The 22,581-nt window shown below is 34.6% G+C and overlaps 4 protein-coding genes across 8 annotated transcripts; 3 read left to right on the top strand and 1 right to left on the bottom strand.

Moving 5' to 3' along the window:
- Window positions 1-4,096: 4,096 nt before the first annotated feature.
- On the top strand, window positions 4,097-6,620 carry LOC109013499. 4 transcript variants are annotated; one of them, XM_018995609.2, is made up of 2 exons: window positions 4,097-5,227; window positions 5,959-6,620. In XM_018995609.2, exons 1-2 carry the CDS (start codon window positions 4,758-4,760, stop codon window positions 5,960-5,962), a joined length of 474 nt encoding a protein of 157 aa, XP_018851154.1. In that variant the 5' UTR covers window positions 4,097-4,757; the 3' UTR covers window positions 5,963-6,620. The 4 variants fall into 4 exon arrangements, with proteins under 4 accessions (XP_018851154.1, XP_018851152.1, XP_018851150.1 ...); XM_018995607.2 differs by having other exon boundaries at window positions 6,043-6,620; XM_018995605.2 differs by having other exon boundaries at window positions 6,048-6,620.
- Window positions 6,621-7,373: 753 nt separating this feature from the next.
- LOC118348315 lies at window positions 7,374-8,832 on the top strand. The gene is made up of 2 exons (XM_035689823.1): window positions 7,374-7,996; window positions 8,120-8,832. Exons 1-2 carry the CDS (start codon window positions 7,387-7,389, stop codon window positions 8,647-8,649), a joined length of 1,140 nt encoding a protein of 379 aa, XP_035545716.1. The 5' UTR covers window positions 7,374-7,386; the 3' UTR covers window positions 8,650-8,832.
- Window positions 8,833-9,005: 173 nt separating this feature from the next.
- LOC108983227 (glutathione S-transferase T3-like) lies at window positions 9,006-10,149 on the bottom strand. Its single transcript, XM_018954799.2, has 2 exons — window positions 9,709-10,149; window positions 9,006-9,611 (listed from the first exon to the last, which is right to left on the bottom strand). The coding sequence occupies exons 1-2, from the start codon at window positions 10,147-10,149 to the stop codon at window positions 9,006-9,008; spliced, it is 1,047 nt and encodes a 348-aa protein (XP_018810344.2).
- A 5,164-nt stretch (window positions 10,150-15,313) lies between these two features.
- Window positions 15,314-20,845, top strand: LOC109013501 (E3 ubiquitin-protein ligase RHF2A-like). 2 transcript variants are annotated; one of them, XM_018995611.2, is made up of 10 exons: window positions 15,314-15,582; window positions 15,714-15,786; window positions 16,277-16,414; window positions 16,564-16,610; window positions 18,715-18,777; window positions 18,872-18,980; window positions 19,090-19,469; window positions 19,631-19,738; window positions 19,910-20,246; window positions 20,569-20,845. In XM_018995611.2, the coding sequence occupies exons 3-9, from the start codon at window positions 16,286-16,288 to the stop codon at window positions 20,190-20,192; spliced, it is 1,119 nt and encodes a 372-aa protein (XP_018851156.2). In that variant the 5' UTR covers window positions 15,314-15,582; window positions 15,714-15,786; window positions 16,277-16,285; the 3' UTR covers window positions 20,193-20,246; window positions 20,569-20,845. The 2 variants fall into 2 exon arrangements, with proteins under 2 accessions (XP_018851156.2, XP_018851155.2); XM_018995610.2 differs by lacking the exon at window positions 15,714-15,786.
- Window positions 20,846-22,581: the final 1,736 nt, after the last annotated feature.

Below are 22,581 nucleotides of genomic sequence, written 5' to 3' on the forward strand. Positions count from 1 at the left end.
TGATGTGTGAGCACTGCATACTTTTTTAAAAAAAAATTAAATATAAAAATTACATGAAAATTTAAATTTTTTATTAATAAATTTTTTTTAAAAAAATATACAACACTTACGCAACTCATAATTATATTTATTATTACTCTTCTTTTAAAACTCCATTGACTTACAGTAGTTACAGTAGTTAGTGTAGTACCTTAAAATAAATCTCCAGGCAAGGACTTTGGTTAATATTGGGCTCTCTCGGAACTACCCTTTTCTCGAGATCCATGGGCTTTTTATTTAGGCCCATAGAAAAATGGGAAAAATCTCCTTATAGTCATGATTTAAACAGTAAAAAAAACAAAGAGAGAGAGAGAGACAAAATATAGTTGGCGTGCCGCAATTGAATGTAATGTGTCCGTGCTTCGTCATGCACCTTGCCCAAGTCTACGTGTTGACTATTGAGATAATTGTGAATTATTGGCGGGATGTTTTCAGTTGGAGTGACTTCGTTTGGCTTATAAATCTCAATTTATTATTGTAATTTTTTAAAATTTTAACATAAAATATAATAAATAATTTAACTTTTTTAAATTTTAAAATAATAATAATATTAAAAAATAATATTCTAATAATATTTTATAATTTCAACTCGACTCAATTCAATTCAATTTAACATTTAAACATAATCTTAATTTAAAGAGCAATGCTATGTACAGTTACTATTTGGAAACTACATATGCAAGTTTAATAAATTTTATTTTTAATTTTTTAAAATTAAAATAATATATTTATCAAATATATATTTTTTTCATTTAATAAAAAGTTTGCACATATAATTTTCAAATAAAGATTGTAAATAAAATTTCTCTAATTTAAAAGCTCATTTGCATTGCGGAGACGTACCAAACATGATTTTCATGCGTCACAACAATGTGTAGACTTTAGTACATATAAGAGCATTAGCATTGGTTTATATATATACATGTGCAAAATTACTTATTTTACATAATCATTTTGTCATTCAAACAAAAATTTCACATTAACTTGTGCATATTTGAGACAAAATAATAATAAAATAATAATTTTTTGTTAAAATTAATTTTTTTATATATAGTATACAATTAGCATACATTATATACATTTGATATTAATAATACAAATGTAATAATAAAAAATATAATTTTTTTATATATTATATTAAAAATAAAATGAAAAAATATATATAATATATTATAATAATAAAATAAATGTGCATGTGAAGGTTTATTGTGTTGTTGAAAGAATGAGAAAATAAAATGATTGAGAAAGAGAGAGTGAGAGTAGAGAGAAATAATGATTAAAATATGTTTTGTGAAGTGAATAATAGTTATCCAAATTTAGATAAGTACTGTTTTTATAATTCGTTAAATATTTTGATATGCATAAGTTAATATAAAGAATTTTAGAGTTATATTATGTAAATATGACTTTATATTATATATATACAGATAAATGTGGATGCTCTAAGCCAATAGCATTTGACGAAGAGAAATATTCTCCTTTTATTTTTATTTTAATATTTTAAACAAAAAAATTTTTATGATGAAAAATATAAATAGGATTTATTTATGGTGAAATAAGGTGATTCGATTATTTTAATTACGTCATTTTTTATTTTTTTGCTACGTTCAAATTTCTCATCATCTACGTTTTTTTTCTTTTTTAAACATATAGTTAATTTGCACTTAAAAATCACTTAGGTGAATTTAGATGTTGAAGTGAGTTGAGTTGAGTTGAGTTGAAATGATAAAATATTAATAAAATATTAATTTTTAATATTATTATTATTTTGAGATTTGAAAAAATTGAATTATTTATTATATTTTATATTGAGATTTGAAAAAGTTGTAATGATGAGTTGAGAATAGTTTACTAACCAAACGCAACTTAAAGTCTGAACATTATGCGATGCTACTTCGACAAACACGTGCAATTAATTGGGTAGGACAGTTCTAGAAGCTGCACGCACTTGCTTGATCGTTTTGCAAGGACGAGGAACAAGTTGGCATTGGAAAAAATAAAGAGCAATGCTATCTGGAGTTCCTAAATTTTATTTTTAAAATTTTTTAAAATTATAATAAAATTTTTATTAAAATAATATTTATTTATTTAATAAAAAGTTTGTACATATAGTCTTTAAATGAAGACTATAAATATAATTTTTTAAAAATAAAATAAAGGAGTTTTATGATTTTCCATGTGGACAAATCTAGCCATTTCTGATTTGTATTTCCACAACTATACGCACACATTACACGACTCCATCTCGTTATATTAAAGAAATAAAAAGAAAATAGTGATTATTAAAGTAAGTTTATGCAGAAGATAAGACATCACTTTGCAACTTTACACGTGGGAAGGGGTCTTCTAGTAAGTCGGCTTTGGAAATCATTAAAAAGGAAAAATTAAAGAATAATATTATTTAAAAATTTTATATTAAACATCATCCATATAGCATATGTCGAGTCATTTCACATTAATTATTAATTACTTTGGAGTGTAAAGTAGATGCAAATCTTTAAAATGCTAGTTTGTGGATCTATTAGGCGGGGAGACGTGGGTGACTACGGGCGTTGTATGGAAGATGCCTTTCCAAATAAGCCAAGAGTCGGGAGAGCAGCCACTGGCATGATGGGAGATGGCTTTCTAGATTTGAGGAATTCGCATCGTAGCGTACGGACCTCTTCTTTTTTTTTTTTAAAGAAAATTATCATTACTTATTTATCAAAAAAATTTATATTCATTTATCAAAAAAAAATTTATGTTCATAATTGAATAGATTCTGAGATGTCTCCATATCAAACACGATATTATAAACTAAAATAATGTATTTTGAGTTCCACTAATATATTATTTTTTTTTGTGATTGGTCAGGTCTTCACTATTGCTAATATTCCATACAGATAAACGTCTAAGTGACAATACTTTACCTAAACAAAGACTCAACCTTACCTTTCATAAAACGAGAAGACTCGACCTCTACAGACAAACGTTCGAGAGACGAACTTTAAAAAAAAAAATAACAATAAGAAAACTAAAAAGAAAAAGCAATAAGATAGATACGAAAAAGAATTGATTACAGTTTGGGTCAACTCTAGTAGATTTTCAGAATTGTGGTAGCCTCTGAAGACAACACACTTGTATCTTTTTAGTCACAAAGGTTATATCTGAAAGATCTGATGGTGATGGGTCTGGTGATCTGGTGCATGTGTCGATAAGAGCTGTCGAAAGGGATGGCGCATGAGGACCACGCGCAGTGATTTTTGTAAAACCACCACTTTCCTCCGAATGATTTTTGACCTGTGAATCTGCTTCTGTCGTGCGTGTCTCTTGGGAGTAGCAAGAAAACTATAGATTTCTTTTTTTTTTTCGATATTGAATAAAGTAAAATAAAATTAAGTAAAAGTAACTTTGATAGATAATGTGGATGAATAGAGAGAGGAGAGAATGAGAAGAAGGAGGAGGAAGCCAAAACCTTTTCTCAGATCTTAAACTATTGATTTTTTTACGAGAGAGAAGTGTAGAGTTAGGACTAAAGTTTACATTATGCATATTTATTTATCAAGTATATTATAGATATAATAATATAAACTATATTATATAAAATCATTACTTATCTTAAAGATTTAAATTTATATAAATATATCTTAACATGACAGTTATGGCTTGGCTAGATTTATTTAAGGTGCTAAAGTCATAGAAGGAAGAATGAAATATGATGATCTCCATTTAAGTAATAGCTATTGAATGTAAAATAATGAATATTTTTTTTTTATTATTATTTACACTATATCGATGAGGTATATCGCATGGATGCTTGGACGTTTAGAGGTGGGTCCTCCAATATTTTGATTGGATTTGACCGTCTCTACTCAGTTAGCTGAGCTGAGGTGGGACCTTTTCAGATAGCTGCCCTCACGTTTCCTTGTCTTCAACCATTTAACTAAATAAAATAATATATACAAACATCTCCTTCCCCGCAATCTCTTATTTCAGCGTCCGACTTCGTGCTCATAGCCTCGTACTCCCACGGCAGTCCCACTCATCGTCTCGTAGGACCCATATATATATATATATATGTTAAAAGAAAAGGAAGGCAAGAAGCAGTCAAAACTTCCAATTCCAGTCCTCCAAAAAATCAGATAGCCAATAGATATCGTTTACTCTCCACCGTATTCTTCGCCTCTCGGTCTTCGGTGTATATCTCCTGAACGACCTCCACCGAGGCCAGTTTGTCGTGTCCCTCCAGCACGGCCTTCGTCTTTCTGCTCACCATTTCCCCTCACCGTACCTCTGGCATCTTCTCTGGAGACCGGGCTTTCGTTTCCTGCCATCTGATATTGTCTTGGTGGGGAGATCTCCTTTTCAGTAGATAGATACCTAGGCCAAGGGACGACCGATCGATTTCCTCTCTCCCTCGTTCACGATCCAAATTAAGAACTTTTTTTCTTTTCCGAGTTTCAAATTCATTCTCTGCTCTGAGAGAAAAGAGACCGAGATTTTCGAGGATCGTTAAGGTTTTGTAAATCAGAGCCTTTGTTGTTTTTTGTTCTGAAGCCAATAAAATTTTCAGATCAAGAAAATTGCTGAGACTCCACCAAAGAATCAAGCCCGTTCCTTTTCTTGGAAAGCCACCCTTTTTCCGTTGAACCAAACACCAAAATCCTTCCCCATTCGATAAAAATCTCAGCCTTTACTATCAATTTCTTGTACCCATTTTTCTCTGATGATAACCAATTATGTCTAGCCAACTCATCCCTCGCCCGCAGTCGTCAAACCGCCGCCAACCGCTCCTAACGACCCAAGCCTTATCGGGGGGGTCCCGTCTCGCCGAGGTAGCGGGCGGTACCACAGCTGAGTGCGCTGCCGTGTGCTGCTGCTGCCCATGCGGGCTCGTGAACCTTCTGTACCTGGCCATCTACAAGTTCCCGGCGGGGCTGTGCCGCACGATGAGGAAGAAACGCCGGCAACATCTGGTAAAGAAGGGCCTGCTGCCACCTCGGAGACGCCGGTGCTCGTGCGGGGTCGACGAGACCGGGAAACAGATTCACCCGGTGGTGGCCGTTGACGGACTAATGTCGGAGATGAAGTCGGCGCAGACGGAGGAATCGGAGAGGGAGGTTATGAAGCTTGAGAAGGAAATGTGGGAGAAGTTTTACAGTACTGGGTTTTGGAGAAGTCCTTCCCAGAGGGAGTCGTCCCCTCAACGGTAAGAAAACAACTGTAAACCAAAGAATATATATATATATTTTTTGATAAGTAAAGTCCTTCTCAAGAAATTCATTTGCCCCTCTCGGTGTTCCTTTCCTTACCAAGAAAATTTTCAAAGAAAGTGAATCCTCATATATTTCTTCCCTTTCGGGTTATTTGTTTCTCGTGCCTGATCACTTGGTGTGAGTTTGTCAAGGAAAACGGGAGTTATATTTTCTTTATTGCTGTTGGTGGGGAAAATTGAACATGGTTGTATAGCGTTCTTGCCTTCTATTTGATTTTGGGGGATTTTGTACATCGAAAGGATTAAGGGTGTTTTGGATTTCAAAGAAAACAGGCGTTTTTGTTAGAGAATCAGAATGCATTACGGTGTGAGAGTGCCGTCTTATTGACTATTTGCGTTTGTTGGCCGGCCAGCTGAGTTGAAAATGGCTGGTGATTAGATTATATTTACCTTAAGATTTGATGAGATCTATTAGAATCAAATATTTGAATGGAAACTGAAAGGAATATTGATATTGACTTTGTGTTAAAAACACTTGATTCCCCCTTTATCATTGTTATTATTATTGCTGACCAAAGAGATTACTCTGAAAGGCATTTTTAGCTATAGCAGTTACTGTATCTATGTCCTCATAGTTCCCAACTTCTTTTGGCTCCCCAATCTTTTCGACAATAGTTGGTTCTTATTGTTTTGGGACTGTTCGTTACACCTGAGGTCCTGAGCAGATAGAGGAGTGGTCCCTGGCAAATAAATGGTTGGGTGGGCTTTGGATTTTTGTTCTGATTCGTTTGCTTTGTTACCGCTGGAAGAGCAGAGCAAGTGTGGGAGCTACAATCCAAGTGATCCAGTTTCATTGCGTTCAAAAGGGAAAATCTTCCTTGCAGCCTGTAGATTTTTGTGTGCAGTCTTTTGTATCTAGTCACGACATGGGGGACCCTAGATTTGGCTTGCATACTGCTTTCTTTTAGAATCAGTTTTAAATTATGTGTTCTGGTTCTGGGACGGACATTCATTTCAGATCAAGAAGTGCTGCTGTTTCACATGATGACAACTTTATTGAAGTGGAATCACATGTCAAGAAATCTCCCACCTTTACTGTGTCCTTTAATGTTGTGATGTTTGCTTGAACGATCTTATTGCGTGTCAGAAGCAGCATTTGTACTTTTTTTTTTTTTTTTCTAAAACTCCATTAAAGGGGCCAGTCCTTTCTCATTCACTGCCTTATCATTAATGGGTCACCATACAGCATGGTACATGTAACACGATCGCATTCCCAAGTGGCTTGGAACTGAACTGCAAGTGGTGTTTCTGGTTGCGCATTTAAAACTGTTCCTTTTATGTTCCATTTTTTCACCTCAAATAACAGAGAAAACTAGTGACAGTTGTATCTTTGCGGTGTCTTTTGTCCCACGTTGCTAGATTACATACAAGAGTTTCACCTTAGTGGCTGCAGTGATGGTCCGTTCACTGATGTATCAAATCATTTTTGGGAATACGATCCTCTTAGAGCATCCCCATCCCTAAAATTTTCTCTAAATTTTAGCTAAAAAGTACACTCCCTATAATTTATCCTAAATTTTACTCATTTTCATAAAATCTTCTACATCCCATTCCCTATCCTTTCTCTATTCTATTAAAATAATATTCTTCTATTCTTTCTTTATTATTTTTTTCTCTCACTTCCATTTCCATTTTTAACTACTAACTATTTTGTCTTATTCTCTTATTTTCAAATATCACATTTTATAAATATTTATATGATTTTTTTTACAGATACAATATTATTTTTCAATTCAATATCGATATTAAAAATAATAATTTTTTTAAATATGTGCATTTTTCGTTTATTGATGATAAATATTTTGCAGAATAGTATAACGGTAACATTTTTAATTCGTTCTGATTAGTACACACGCTTTGTCATTTATCAAACGGTAACATTTTTTGTCTCTTCTTCAACGGTAACTTTTTTTGTCTTTTCTCTAACGGTAACTTTTTTTGTCTTTTCTCTAACGGTAACTTTTTTTGTCTTTTCTTCAACGTTAACATTTTGTGTCTTATATGTAACGGTAACTTTTTTATCTATAAATACGCATTTTTGTTGCATTCACATTCTAAAAAATCGAAGTCTCATCTCTAACTCTCTTCATTAAATGGCTCGTTCTTTCTTTCGCAAATTACTTACATACTTGTCATCTGATGATGAGCTAGATGCTGTTATTAATGCCGAGGCTGATGGAGAGTCATCGAGACATCATGGCAATCGCCAACGTCGTAAGTTTATTCGGCGTGGTCATATTCAAGGGCATGAGTGCCTTTTTCGTGACTATTTCTCAGAAAATCCAGTATATCCCTCCAATCTTTTTCGAAGGAGATTTCGGATGAGTCGTCCCTTATTTCTCCGTATCCTAAATGAGGTAGAGGTTTACGAGCCGTACTTCGTCCAGAGAAGAGATAATGCCGGAAGACTTGGTTTATCTTCTATGCAAAAGATAACCGCAGCACTTAGAATGCTGGCCTATGGGGTTACTGGAGATTTTATGGATGAATACATACGTATTGGAGAAAGCACCGCAATGGAGAGTCTCAAAAAATTTTGCAAGACAATCGTAACTATTTTTTCAGATGAATATTTGCGGTCTCCAAATGCCAATGATATTGCTCGATTGCTTGTTGTTGGTGAACAACGGGGATTCCCAGGAATGCTAGGAAGCATTGATTGCATGCATTGGAAGTGGAAAAATTGTCCCGCTGCCTGGAAAGGTATGTACTCTGGCCACATCCGTGAACCAACTATTATTTTAGAAGCAGTTGCTTCATATGATCTTTGGATATGGCATGCATTTTTTGGTATGCCCGGTTCACATAACGATATTAATGTGCTAGAGAGATCTTTTATTTTCACGGAACTTGCTCAAGGGCGTGCTCCACCAGTCAATTACACAATCAATGGCAACGACTACACTATGGGGTACTACCTTGCCGATGGTATTTATCCTAAGTGGTCAACGTTTGTGAAGACGATTCCATCACCCCAAGGGAATAAGAAGAAAAACTTTGCCAGAGCACAAGAATCTGCAAGAAAAGATGTCGAGCGTGCCTTCGGAGTACTTCAACAACGATTTGCAATCGTTCGTGGACCTTCCCGATTATTCAAAGTCAATGACCTAACAAATATAATGAAAACATGTGTTATTCTACATAACATGATCATTGAGGACGAGCGTGATGATAGTCAGGGTCTGAACATGGAGTACGATCAACTTGATGATGATATTCCAGAATTGTCGCGCAATCCAACAAATGAGTTTATGAACTTCATTCAGCGCCATCATGAAATTAGGGATAGCTCGGCACATCATCATCTACAAGTAGATTTAATTGAACATCACTGGCAATTTCATTCCCAACAATAGAAGAGAAGGTTGTGTTGGAGTCTCTATTTTATCATTAGTAGCAACGGTGTATTTCAAGTTTCTAGAATTTTCATTCCAAAAAACATGTTTGGTTCAAGAAAATGCAGTTTAAGTTATTGTAATATTTTCATTATCTGTAATAGTTTAAGAATTTGTAATGTCGAGTTGTAATCAAGAAATATCGTTCCATGGATGATTTAAATTTGACGATCACGTTTTCTATCTTCTTAATAAAACTTTGCAAACGTACAAATTATATAATACAATAAACGCAGAAAAGTGCCATAAACGAGTGGTTCATAATATACATCACATTTATGTGCTGAATAAATGTTTAGTTACAAAAAAAAAAAGCCTTAATCTGAGGATGCAGTGCGTCGCGCCAATATCTCTCTTTGAAGTTGCTGGAAATATACTTGCTGAACTTCATTTAACGTACTCACATCGAGCAACATTATGCGCTCCTCTCTCTCCAACCGGGCGATTTCCAGTTTCTCCGCCTCCAACCTCAATCTCTCATCCTCTTGTCTAGTTTTATTTTCCTCCATTTCTCGTTCATATGCCATCTTCTCCGCCTTGAGTCGGAAAAATTCTTTCTCCTGAGCACGTGACTCCTCTAGGAGAGTATACCTTTTCTTGCTAAGCTCCACAAGCTCTTCTGAGGCTCTGCCTTGGGCCTTACGTTTTCCTTTCTCAGCTTTTCTTCCTATTGGCCTATCCAAATCGATGACATCATTAGTTTCCATATTCTCGCCCTCTGTACCACCCACTGAATCAATGGGTGAATTAGTTGCCATGGATGATGTACGCGAATATGTAGGGGACATCGTCGACCTTCGCTTTGTCCCGTCTTTTGTGCAACGCTGATTCCATTTCGGCTGGTCTTTCAATAGCTGCCAACAATGCTCGAACTGAAAGGTTGTTTTCTCAAGCGATTGGTACATGACCTTCGCTTTGTCAAACTTCCAATTCAAAATGAAAATCAAATAATTAACCAACCCAAAATGCAGATAAAGGGAACATAATGAATATAAATAATAATTAAGTGGATGCTTATACCTTGTCTTGCTCAGTCATGCCACTTTGATTCAGCCCTTCAACTTGGGCGAGTTTAGCACAAAATTTGTTCGTCGCCTTTTGAATGGCAGACCACCGATGTATTAAGGACCCAACACTTCGCTCATTTGTACTTTCTTTATAATCATTGAAGTATTGACTAACTTTTTCCCAAAGTTGGGCGTGTTTTTGGTCCGTTCCTTGGATGGCATCAATGCTACTATTCAGCCATGCGGAGACAAGTAACTTGTCTTCCTCGGGGGTGAAGTTTGCATCCCTGGCTGATTTTCTTTGAGAGGGGGGAGGATCTACTTGGGGCAGGGGTGGAGAGTCATCCAAAGTCACTGGATGTTGTTCACCTTGACCAATATAAATGTGGTCAAGTTCAGGCTCCTGAGTCAGGAGGCTAGTGAAGAACATATTTCCATGCTCTCCTGAGTCCATCTCTAAAAATTTGTAAACATAAAACATGTAATACACATGTTAGAAAATTAAGAACTAAATTTGCAAGTGATTTTTGTAGCCGGCTCAGGAATCATATGGCAACGTATGACGACACACTTGGCACATATACTTGCATGGTTGCAACAACCGGTTGCCACTATTTATCGGCCATCCGGGTTACCATGCCATGGAGGTGTGTGCCAAAGTGTTTTATCACCATGTTCGGATTGTCTCATCATCACAGCCGAAGGGTTAAGACAACTCAGATCCAATAAAAAATTTAGTTTGAAAACGTAAAAATAAGAGCATTCCCATCCACTTCCCTAAACACTCGTGTGTTTTAAATGTGGCTCAGAATGGGTTACAAAATTTACATCATGTGTGAGAGATGAGCCCAACATCAAATGGCTGCAAAACCTTACCCAAACCCCACGTGCCTTTTGTGAAAACAATTACAAACTGCAGTATGATCATTCGGGTAAGGATTACCCCGCCATCTCAATGGGGCCCATTAACACTTATGAATTATCTTACTAAACCCCATCATCATAGCCTAACAGTCGACATGCAGCCCCCTCCCTCCCTCCCCCACAAGTAATAATTATTCATCAGTACTAAACACTGCAAAGGTCCCAATAGCACAGACAGATTCACAGCCAGGGGTTAGAGAAGGAAATTCCAATACTAAACAGCATGCAAAGTGCATAAGAACATAAAAACAGATTTTATCTTTGTCAAACCAACAGAGTTTAGTCCATGGGAACAATAATTAAAGAGATAACAGTAGCTCAAACCAGCAAACACATGCCACAAACTCAGATTAAATAACTGGTATGAGGTAGGATTAAAAATTGAAGAGAGTATAAGCTAACAGAAAATTAGGGAGTATAGGATTAAATAACAGAAAATTAAAGAGAGTATAGGATTAAATAACAGAAAATTGAAGAGAGTATAGGATTAAATAACAGAAAATTAAAGAGAGTATAAGATTAAATAACAGAAAATTGAAGAAAGTGTAGGAACAGAAAATTGAAGAGAGTATAGGATTAAATAACAGAAAATTGAAGAGAGTACTTCATTTAAATAACAGAAAATTGAAGAGAGTATAGGATTAAATAACAGAAAATTGAAGAGAGTATATGCTTATACCTTTGTATGAAAAATTGATGCACAAAGCACAATCAATAATCAGTTAATGTCATTAAAAATGGCTTTGTATGTGTGGTGATCAGAGGAGGACATATATCATTCGGGTGGCTTTGTATGGACATAAACCATTAAAGTTTAATAATACACAACATGTTTGTCTCCATTATATGGATTATGGGGGGCAAAAACAGCACAAACCAAAGGTATATAGCCATATGTACCCAAACATATATGGTCATTGACAAAATACAAATTATATAACAAGAAATATTCATTATAGTCATGTTGAATGATACAAGAAATGTATCATGTTGAATTATAAATTCCTAAACACATACAAGTAATATTTTTCATAGAGAGTCATTTAACAAAAATACTACAAACCAACAAGGGAGCTCAAAGCTGGTAATGACAAAATGACAGTAATAGTGCTATAAAAAATAACACCATTTGGTCTCATTGGACAACATAACCAACTGGATTATGGTAAATTATTCAAAGGGAAAAAGAGTCGGGCCATACAAAAATGGGGAGTTTTCATACGCACTCAGCTTCAGGAATTAATGGCCAAATGATGCACAACACTCCACACAAGCTCCACAAAGCAGAGCAATGTCTGAGATTTATCCATTAAGAACAATAAAGTAACTGTGCCGTGAATGATAGATGATAAAAATTGTTCATTCAAACCGCAGAGCACCCAATAAAATGCAGTGTTTGTATATAGCAGCAAGTCGATTGATAAAATAGCACTAAGAAGTCGATAAATCCAAGAACAAAATCCAACCATGGCAGATACATGCATTCTAAATCCAGTGAATATGGGTCACAGATCCATGAATATTCATGCCCTAGAGTAGTAATTGAAATCTAGGGTTCTCGGATTTCAAGTGGCAAAACTGACAAATACAATAGATCATAACAATAAAACTCGAAAATATATCAGATTCACCATGGAAAGAGGCTCAGTTTGTTCAATCTCTGCGAGAGAGGACAGAGTTCATCCATGGAGAGAAGAAGAGGGCGCGAGTTTCACAGAGAAGAGAAAACTTACATTCCTGTGGAGTCGATGTAGAGAAGACACCGTAGATGGTGGCAGACGGGGCGAGAGAGGGCCTCCTTCACGAACGAGGGCGATCGAGAGGGAAGAGAGGAACACGCGGGACGGAAGGGCAACAGATTTGGGGTTCGGGCGTTTTAGGGATGTACAGTGGTTCCCCAAATATGGGGAACGACTGTAGATCCCCGAAAAGTAATCCCTAATTTAGGGAATGGGATGGGAGGCTCCAAACTCGTAAACCCTAAATTTCATCTCTAAATTTTAGAGATAACAGTGTTTTAGGCATCCGGATGGGAATGCTCTTAGAGCGTGTGAATTGCTTGCTGCTCTCCAAACTGAGGAGGGCCCCAACTCCCAAGATAAGATTATATAAAAGAAGAGCGCACTGACAGAATAATTCCTTCCTTCAATGCTTTATTATAGTCATAATAGATAAACAATGGATGCACTTTTTAATTATCGATGAATGAAATGAAATGAAATTAGGACACAGCAGCGCTTGAAAAGAAGAATGAAGAAAGGACAAAGGATTCATATCCCTTTTAATAATAGTGAATAGTAGGTTAAAAATAATAATAAAATAATAAATAATAACGAAATATTTTAAAAATATTTAAAATATTTTCATTATCCAAACTAGACGATGTGATTAGAAGTTGTAGGACGTTGAGAATTTCCAACCTAGTGGGAAAAAAAAATTTGAACAAAATATTTTGAAGTAAAAAGTACAATGTCCTGGTTGGTTGGTGGCAGGTGGAAAGCCTTGGGCTCTGCCTCGATAGCTCGGTATTGTCTTTTGGGTCGTGGGTGAGCTCGGCCCATTTTAGGTTAGATATTAAATTTGGGCTGAGCATTAAGGCCCCTCCTCTATCAAGCCCGTTTCCAACTTCCCATTAAATTGAGCGAAATTGTCTTGTCGGAGTACCGGATACGATGAAGAGTCTAATAGCTCTTTTATCTTATCCTTTACCAAACTTCACTTTTCTAATTTATATATTAATTTTTATAATATATCATGTATCAGTTTATCTATTTTTTCTTTTATATAATTTAAATAATATTTTTTTTCTTTTTAAACATTTCATTTCTGCCAATAAATTTTTAATATCTATATTTTTTTAATATTTGCAATATATTATTATATACAATGTAATATAATTCAGTCCTACACACAAAATAAAAATATATAAGTCAAATAAAAATTAAAAATAAAATCAAAATAAGAAAAAATTGGATAAATAGTATTTCCAATATATTGTTTAGAAAAAAATAAAATAGATGTATTTTAAATGATGAACAATAAAAAAATTTATATTGAAATGTAAAAGTAAAGAAAAAATCTACACAATCTTATACTATTTACACAACCTCCACATGCTACACATTTTTTAATTTTTATTATTTTTTTCCTTTTATCAAATATTTAATATATGAATAATGAATAGAAAAATTAAATTAGTTTCAAAAGAATAAACTCAAAAAAAATTATAAAATAAATATTAAAAAATTTAAAAAAAAATGATATATAAAGGTTTGAGAGATTATGTAGCATTGCTCAGAAGTAAAGATTGAACAATATTGTAACGATTTATATTTTATTTATTCTTTTACGTAATAGAACTCATTTTATAAGTAATTCTTTAAATAATTTATATTACACATAAATTGAGAATGCTGTACACACTTGATTTCTTTTATTTTTCTTTGTCACGGGTGTTGTAAATTTCACTATTTTTGTATCGCGAATTAAGTCAACATTGTCACCCTTTTTTTTATGTATTGACGCGTCAAACTTTGAATGCCCAAGTTTCTGTTCCCTTAATTATATGTAGGGTCACAGCACAGGGAAGATGGGTTTATCTGCCACAACCTAATCACACTTGCTTGGTACTTCTAACCAAGTGTTTTGGTTTCCCTTGACTTCAATAGAGCACACATCACCGATTAACACAATCGTCATGTCAATTATAAAGAGAAATGATATTTATAATCGTGAGTGTACAAATATTATACAGTCACTTTAAAAAATATATATATAAAATCTATATAAAAAAAAATTAATTTTTTATAAATAGATTTCATTCTTTTTCAAAATAACTATATAATGTTTATATATTTTACGACTATATATAATATCACTCCATTATAAATAACCTAAATTCGTCTCTTCTAGATTGTCCAGAATTCTCTCTCTCTCTCCTCACTGTTTTTATGGTCCAATTGAAATGACGTTAAAATTCAATTTCCAAGTCTTCCATGGCTGCTTCGAGGACTTTTCGCTTGTCCCTCTTCTCTGATTAAAGTCACCCCATTATTTTAATATTGAAAGCTGGCCTTGAGGGGTTTCTTATTTATGATTTGAATAAATGATAGAGTTGCAAGTTGCAGCCATTGTTAATTTTCTTTGCACCATTTAACTTTTAATAATTATTAATAAATATTCAATTTATTATACACTCTCATAATATAAATAAAGTAAGATTTTCATTTTATTATATAATATATTGTTATATTAAAATTCTTACATAAATATTATTTTTAATGATACAATGTATATTGTGATAATTAGAGAATTTCTCGTGTTTCTATTTTAAATATTCATGTTTATTCTTATAAATACAAAATATGAACAAATAATGTTACTGGTTTTTCTTTGTTAATAATACCATAGAACTTAGAAGTAATGAAAATCTAACAGCCTAAAAAATAAATTAATTAATAACTGAAAATATAAAATTGTGTATAACTCACCACTATAAATCTATATTAAAATTTTTAAAATTTGAATAAAATAAGATAAAAAAAGATTACAAAATATTATTTTAAAGTTAAAAGAAGCCAAAGAATGACTGGATGAGTTATTTTGAGATGCTGTGGGGGTGGTGGCCCTGGTGGGTTTATTTCCAACACACAAACCAAAGATAAAAAGGAATAAAAAAATCAAACCAACAACAAACCCATGATCAAAGGTTGAGAGGAAGACAAACAGGGTCTCTGAATTCTGATTCCTCTATCCTCTATTCTCTCTCTCTCTCTCTCTCTCAGTTTAGTTTATCACGGTCATCACTGAATTCTAAGGCTTTTTTATTTCCCTGCCTGAATGGATCACTAGCATTGGTTCTGGTTGGGTTGCTCTTTGGAAATTCACAGCTTGCTCTTTGGTCAACTAGCTTTCCTTGAATCCTTTACCCAGTTTCTGGAAAATTTCCAATTCCTTTATGGAGGTAAACCCTTCTGTTCAAAAAATCTATAATTGGTTTTTTGGATTTATATTCTATCATGTGGAACATCCTTTTACGATCTTTTTTCTTTTCTTTTTTTTTTTTGTTAAATTAATCTGTATGCGTTTGCCTAGGTTTGCTTCTACGTAAATTTTTCTCTCCAATAGAGGGCTTTGATGTAAAAACAATTTTTTCCCGTGAAACCAGGTATAATCCTCATTTTGGTTCTGGTTTATGGATAAAACCCAAAATAGCTTCCTTGCTGTTTTCTGCTAGTTGGCACAACAAATATTACCTCTAAAAATTTCCCGTATTTATAAATGCACGAAGGAGAAAGCAACTTTCTGAAATGTCATGGACAATTTCTGATTCAGCTAGCGTACAGTGCGTGATTTATATCCAACAAATGTTGAAGACAGCTCGAACTAGGTTGATACAGAAACAAATAGAATTTTTAAGTGGTTTATTTTAGCCTTTTCGAATCTAATGTGTGAAAATCATTGGAAAAAAAAACTTATCGGATGGAAGAACTGAAAGAAGTATGTAATGTTGTCCTCGCTCTGGGAACTGACGTGAGATTTTGAATCTGCTGCATTGGTCGAATGACTTTTGCAGAAAGATTGCTTAGGTCTTGAGGGAGTATCAAATTCTAGTTTGTTCTTTCTGTCTGAAATTTGAAGGTTTTTACGTTTTAAAGGTTCTGGAGATGGAGGAGGCAAAGCCTGAAAGTCATATGACATCGGCTGCAGCCTTTGTGGAAGGGGGAATACAACAAGCCTGTGATGATGCTTGCAGCATATGCCTTGAAGATTTTTCTGAAAGCGATCCATCAACGGTAGTATATTTAATACATCTATCATAGCACGCCTCTCCTCCCCTCCATCCTCTTCATTCGTTTTTTTATTGCAAAAGCTCGTGCACTATTTTCTCTTTTTAGTATTATAGAAATGTGACTTTGATTTTATCTTGTCTCTTGCCTTGCAGGTGACTACTTGCAAGCATGAATTTCACCTTCAGTGCATCCTTGAATGGTATAATTGCTTTATTTTCAGTTTTTGAATTGTTGTGTGACTTTCTTTTCTGATATAAAGCATTCTCTTCCACCTCTGTTGTAGTCAATTTGTTTTGGGGGAGAAAGCAAAATTTTCCTCTTTTATAGTGCTCCATTATATTTTTTTTACACCTATCTTCCGTTGATTGATATTATGCGCTTTTTTTTTTTCCCCCTTCAAGTCCAAGAGTCTGATGTTGGATAAAGTTGGGGGAAACTTTAGCTAGCGTATAGAGTTAGTGTTTCTAAGGGATTGGTGATATATTATGGGACTGTAAGTAAAACCAGTTAATGACAAATAATTGCAGAAAAAATAGAGAAGAAAACAACACAAGAAAGAGAGAATGAGCAACCAACATCCAGAAGAAGAGAAATATGAAACCATGCCTATATAAATTCTTTTGATGTCCTTGTCAATGGAACGACGACACCTATGCCGGAGGTGAAGGAACCTTTAATGGTAACACCAACAATATAGTTGTTGAGGAGGTTCGGGATTTGAATGCAGGATATGGCGGGGAGGAAATTATGGGTTTGTTGTGGGTGCCTTGTGAGGAGGAATGTCTAGGGTTGAGAGTATAGTTGGGAACTGTGTCTGGGGATAATGTTGTTCCCCTGGTTTCTCTTCCTCCAATAAACAATATAGCAGGTTCACCATCGGATTGGATTCTGCATAAGGTTAACGAGATTCAGCATATTGTGGGGCTTTCATATGGAGGATGTGAAGACTAATTTAAAGCACTACTCACTGCGATTGAGATGGGCCATTCACTTGAAACCAAATTAAGTTTTAAGAAAAGCAGGGAGTTCAAGCATCTTTTTTGGGCATTTAACTACGACGCTAACAGAGGTAGCTCAAGTCGAGGGAAGACTAAAAGGACGACATTATGAAGACGTCCTCGTAGAGAGAGTTTCGGGTGAAGTATTAGTCTTATGGGAAACCAGGGGTTGGAGTTTGGGAGGTGTGTTCTATTCCAATTTGTGCTTGGGGTATTTTGGATAGATTTCTAGTTTTCACGGGCTTTTTGGGTTATTAGGAGCTCTCTAGTATGTGCTAGGTGTTTTCTTGTATACGTCATGTGTACATGGTTACTCCTATTGATATATATATATAATATTTTTACTTATCAAATAAATAAATAAATTCTTTTGATAACGTAAGACTTTATTTATAACTAAAGAGGATGATACCCCGGTAATCAGGAAACTCACCAAACTACCAAAGGGAAAGGTGCTAAAAATCCATGGAAAGTAGAAATTGAAGACTCTACACTATACCAATATAAAATAGGAAACCAAGCAGCACACCAATATAAAGTGCCTTAAAATCCATTAGGTGAACCCGGTAAAACTGTGTAGCAAATTGTGAATAAAATGCTTCCTCCTCATGAGCAAATTTTATTTGCTGCACCTAAAAGGTCTGGAGAAAACAGCTACCAAACATCATCTCCATACCCCCCCCCCCCTCTCAAACGCACTCTGGTCGCTCAAGTACAGAACCAGTCGGCATTTAGAATGACCACCACATCCTCCCTGATCATTTCCAATAAGTAATAGATCAAACACCAAAAAGCTGATGTACCTGTTGTCCCATAAACAACCTATGAGAAAATTGAATGCGCTGCTATATCCATCATATTGTTTATCCCAGATTCTGTTTTTGTATGTTTCCAAATAACAGAAAGTTGATGAATACAATTTTAATAACCTTCCAAACTTACTCTTACTTTATCTGGAAAGTTAACAGACTTTCTTCTCCATCGCTTTAATTGAGTTTAAATTAAGGAGGTGATTTTGGAGTGATGATTTTTTTAAAATATAAATTACTAAGACAATGCATTAAAATGATGCTGCTTAAAGTTAAAATGTTGTTCTACGGTGCACAAACAATTTGACAAAGAGGAAGTAATTTTTTCTTAAGTTCAATTATCTCTTTCCTTTGTTTTCTGATCAAAACTTATCATTTAGTTCATTTAGCACCTCTCAGTGAGAAGAGCGTCTGATAGATGTGAATTTCATCGTGTACATGATCATGGATATAGGAATAAAATGTTGAAATCTAACACTAGCTTATGTAATTTTAGGTGCCAGAGAAGCTCTCAGTGTCCCATGTGTTGGCAACATGTTAGCCTGAAGGATCCCACCAGGTTCATTTTAGTTGTGTTGGTTTTTGGAAGTTACTACATTTTTTCTTGTAATTATACTCATGTAGTCTTCTTATGTTTGTTCATATTGTGGCAGTCAAGAATTGCTTGAGGCAGTAGTACGTGAGAGGAGCTTTAGGGTTACTCCAGCAAGAAATGCCACTATATTTCATCATCCCACCCTTGGTGATTTTGAATTGCAGCATGTCTGTTTCTGATTATTACTTGGAATTGTGTTTCATTTCATCTATTATCAAACCTATTACAATGTGTCCATCAGGTTATTCTTATGTTAGTTTTTGTGTGGTAATGCAGTTGCCAGTAGGTGCTAATGATGCTGAACTTGAAGAGCGTATAATCCAGCATTTGGCAGCTGCTGCAGCAATGGGAAGGGCCCACCATATTGGTAGGAGGGAAGGCCAGAGGAGTCGGTCATCTGCCCATGGTCGTCCACACTTTTTGGTGTTTTCCGCGCATCCTAGTGGACCATCTGGTCCTGTTTCTGCTCCCAGGGTGGACAATGAACCATCTTCAATCGGTGTGGCTAGTCCATCTACCCCACTTGCATCAGGTGGAGATGTACCATCCCAGCAGGTTTCACATTTTCCTTCTGCTCATACCGATCAAGATTCTTCCCCAGCCTCCGGATCTGCTTTCCTGCCGACAAATCGTCAAGGAATTTCCTCTAATAATCGGTAATCAGGATTATTCTATATCCTTCAATAAGTGGCATAGCTTTCCTTTGTAACATATCTACACATATTTGTAATACGTAAGTTGTGTTTCAGTTTCTGCTATGTACTTATTTGCAGCATTTGTTTGGTTCTAAGGAAATTTATTTTACATCTTTTTGTAGGAGCCCTGCTAGTCATTCCTCACCACCAAATCCTGATAGAGCAGGGCCATCTGATTTTCAGTCATTTTCAGATTCTCTGAAATCTAGATTTAATGCCATGTCAATGAGGTACTATTTCTGAAAATATATATATATATATATATATATATATATATATATGTGTGTGTGTGTGTGTGTGTGTGTGTATGTACATTTCTGGTATCCCATTTTGGATGCGGCAAATTAAATATATTCCTTCATCTGCCATTCTCATTAACACTTGCTGTACTTGCATTTTAGATACAAAGAGTCGCTTTCAAAGAATACAAGAGGGTGGAAGGATAGGCTTTTCTCTCGTAATACTTCCATGTCAGATATCGGCTCTGAAGTTCAGAGGGAAGTGAATGCAGGAATTGCCAGTGTATCTCATATGATGGAGCGCCTTGAAACCAGAGATGATAGTACAGCCAGCCAAGATTCTGAAGGATATCATTTGGGCGATTCTTCTATTACCAACCAGAACATTGTGGAGAATGACAGCAATCGGCCAGCTTCTTGTGCTGCTAGTTCGACTTCAGGTTAAGTCGTTGAGCATTGTTTCTGAAAGTGCTCTATCCTCAGCATTTCATATTTGAAGGTGAGAAATGGTTTTGATGCTGATGTTTTGTAGTTCTAAAATTAGGATTCAACTAAGGGTAATCTCGATTCACAAAGCCAATGCCAGCATATAGTAATATGGTAATCTCGAGATCTGTGAGTTTAATTCTGTTATCCGTGTTTTCCAAGCTTGTTCTTAAAATGACATGACAATCAACTGGTAAGTTACTGATTACAGGAACTGTGTCGTGCTTAATGACAAAATATTTTGGAGTTTTGAATGTCTTTGGACGTCTAATTCCGATTTAGCTTAATCTTTAGCAATTCAACCTTTGATCCGAGCTTTTGGTTTGGATTTTCAGGTTAATTGGTTTCTCCAGAAATGACATGCTGAGGACAAGATGCTTTAGAATAGACTTCAGAGGGTAAATGGTGATTGATGTTTAAATCTAAATAAAGGAGAGGAAGTCACAGGGGATTCCACCTGGACAGAGACATCTAAATGGGGGTATTTGCATGTGAATTTGTTTAGATATATGACCCACATGTGATGCTGGATAATTTAACTGTCTGGATGGCTTGGTAGATTTCGATTTCGATACAACTATTTATATAAATACATATATTTCTGACTGAAAATTTGGTGCATTTTCTAACGGGTTCTTACTAAGTAATGTTTCCCTTTAGAGCCTGTAATTCTGGGTGGAAGCTAGAAAGTCAAAGAAAGCCAGCTTTGCATTTCTTGGCTATAAATGGGCATAATTCCATTTCGATTGACATTGTAGGCCAGCCATGTTTGTGGGATCTGGCTGGGGGTAGTGTACCAGCAAGCTTGATTGGGAAGTAGGAATCCATAAATGTTACCATGTGGGCATGTGGCCCATTCCCTTTTTTTGGATCTATTTCTCTTGGGTTGTAGGTTTGCCTGTTCCCTACCACAACCAAAGAACCCGAGGGTATTTTTGTTTCCCTGCCGTGTCCAACCGTAGAATCCGAGGACATGTGGCCTTGCATTATTGCATGTATGGTTAAGTTGTAACTTTCTTAAGTAAAAATCGTTTTAAATATATGAAATGCACTCTCAGATAACACTGAGACTTCAAGTGACACTATTTTTCAAGCTAATTAAATTCGAGAATCAGAGGAGGGAAATGCATACCATGGCTGAGTTTTATGTCCTCTTCCAAGTTCTCATCCAAATATTAAGGTCTCGTTTAGTTACATAGATGAGATAAAATAGATAAAAGTTAAAAAGTAAAATAAAATATTGTTAGAATATAATTTTTTAATATAATTTTTATTTTGAGATATGAAAATGTTGAATTGTTTAGAAAATATTCTAGCCACAAAAGGGTTATACAAAAGTAATCTTACAAACTAACGTGACTTGATGTGGTTCGTCAGATTATGAACTTACTTTTATTGTAAAGTAGATCGAACGGATCAGATGAAATCACGTCAATTTGTGTGATTGTTTTTGTGTAATTTCTTTATGGATGTAGCAGTACTCGAATTGTTTATCATATTTTATGTAAAAGCTTGAGAAAGTTATAATGATTATATGAGATGGATGAAATGATTTGGTTTGTGTAACTAAGAGTCTTTAAATTTGTTTAAATTAAAGGGAAATGATGTTTGTAATTTTGGAGTATGATCTAACATGAAAAAAAAAATTAAGTTTTTAATAATGAACTCCTCTTTTTCAAAAGAAGTATGCGAGATTTACACATTTTAAGACGATATCTAGTATTAATCAATATTAAAGAGTCCGAATAAGAGAAATAATGTACAGCACGAGTATTATAATATTAAATACCTAATAAAATTGTCGAGATGTAACGGTGAAAATATAAGAAAAATGATACTATGTCTCATGATTTTATCTCTTTATTTTAATTGCTTATGTATTTATTTTTATTTTTATTTTACTTAAATATTAAAGAAGTAACTATTAGGGTATTAATATATTTTTTATTTTTGAAAAATATGAAAAAGATATTTAAAAAAATATGAAAAAGAAAAAGAAAATGGCATTTAGAGTCCTAGGGGCGGCATAGTAGGAGTCCCCAAAATATTATGTGTGGCGTGCCAGTTTGAACTTTGAAGGCAAGTAATGCGATGTAAAGTTCTCTGACATTAACAAACATTTCTCTGCTACTCTTCTTCTTTAACGGTGAAAACTGGAAAACGCTACTCTCACAGCTGGTAGCTTTCCCTGGGGCTACGCTGTTTTTTTATTTTTTATTTTTATTTAATAATTAAATAAATATTTTTAATAATATTATAAGTTTTTTAAAAAAATATTAAAAAATACATATAAAGAAAATAAAATAAAATAAAGTAAAACAACTAACGAGAGAATACTCTGTTTTCAT

Source organism: Juglans regia, chromosome 4 (genome assembly GCF_001411555.2).
Source record: "Juglans regia cultivar Chandler chromosome 4, Walnut 2.0, whole genome shotgun sequence".
In the NCBI taxonomy this organism is placed as follows: Eukaryota; Viridiplantae; Streptophyta; class Magnoliopsida; order Fagales; family Juglandaceae; genus Juglans; species Juglans regia.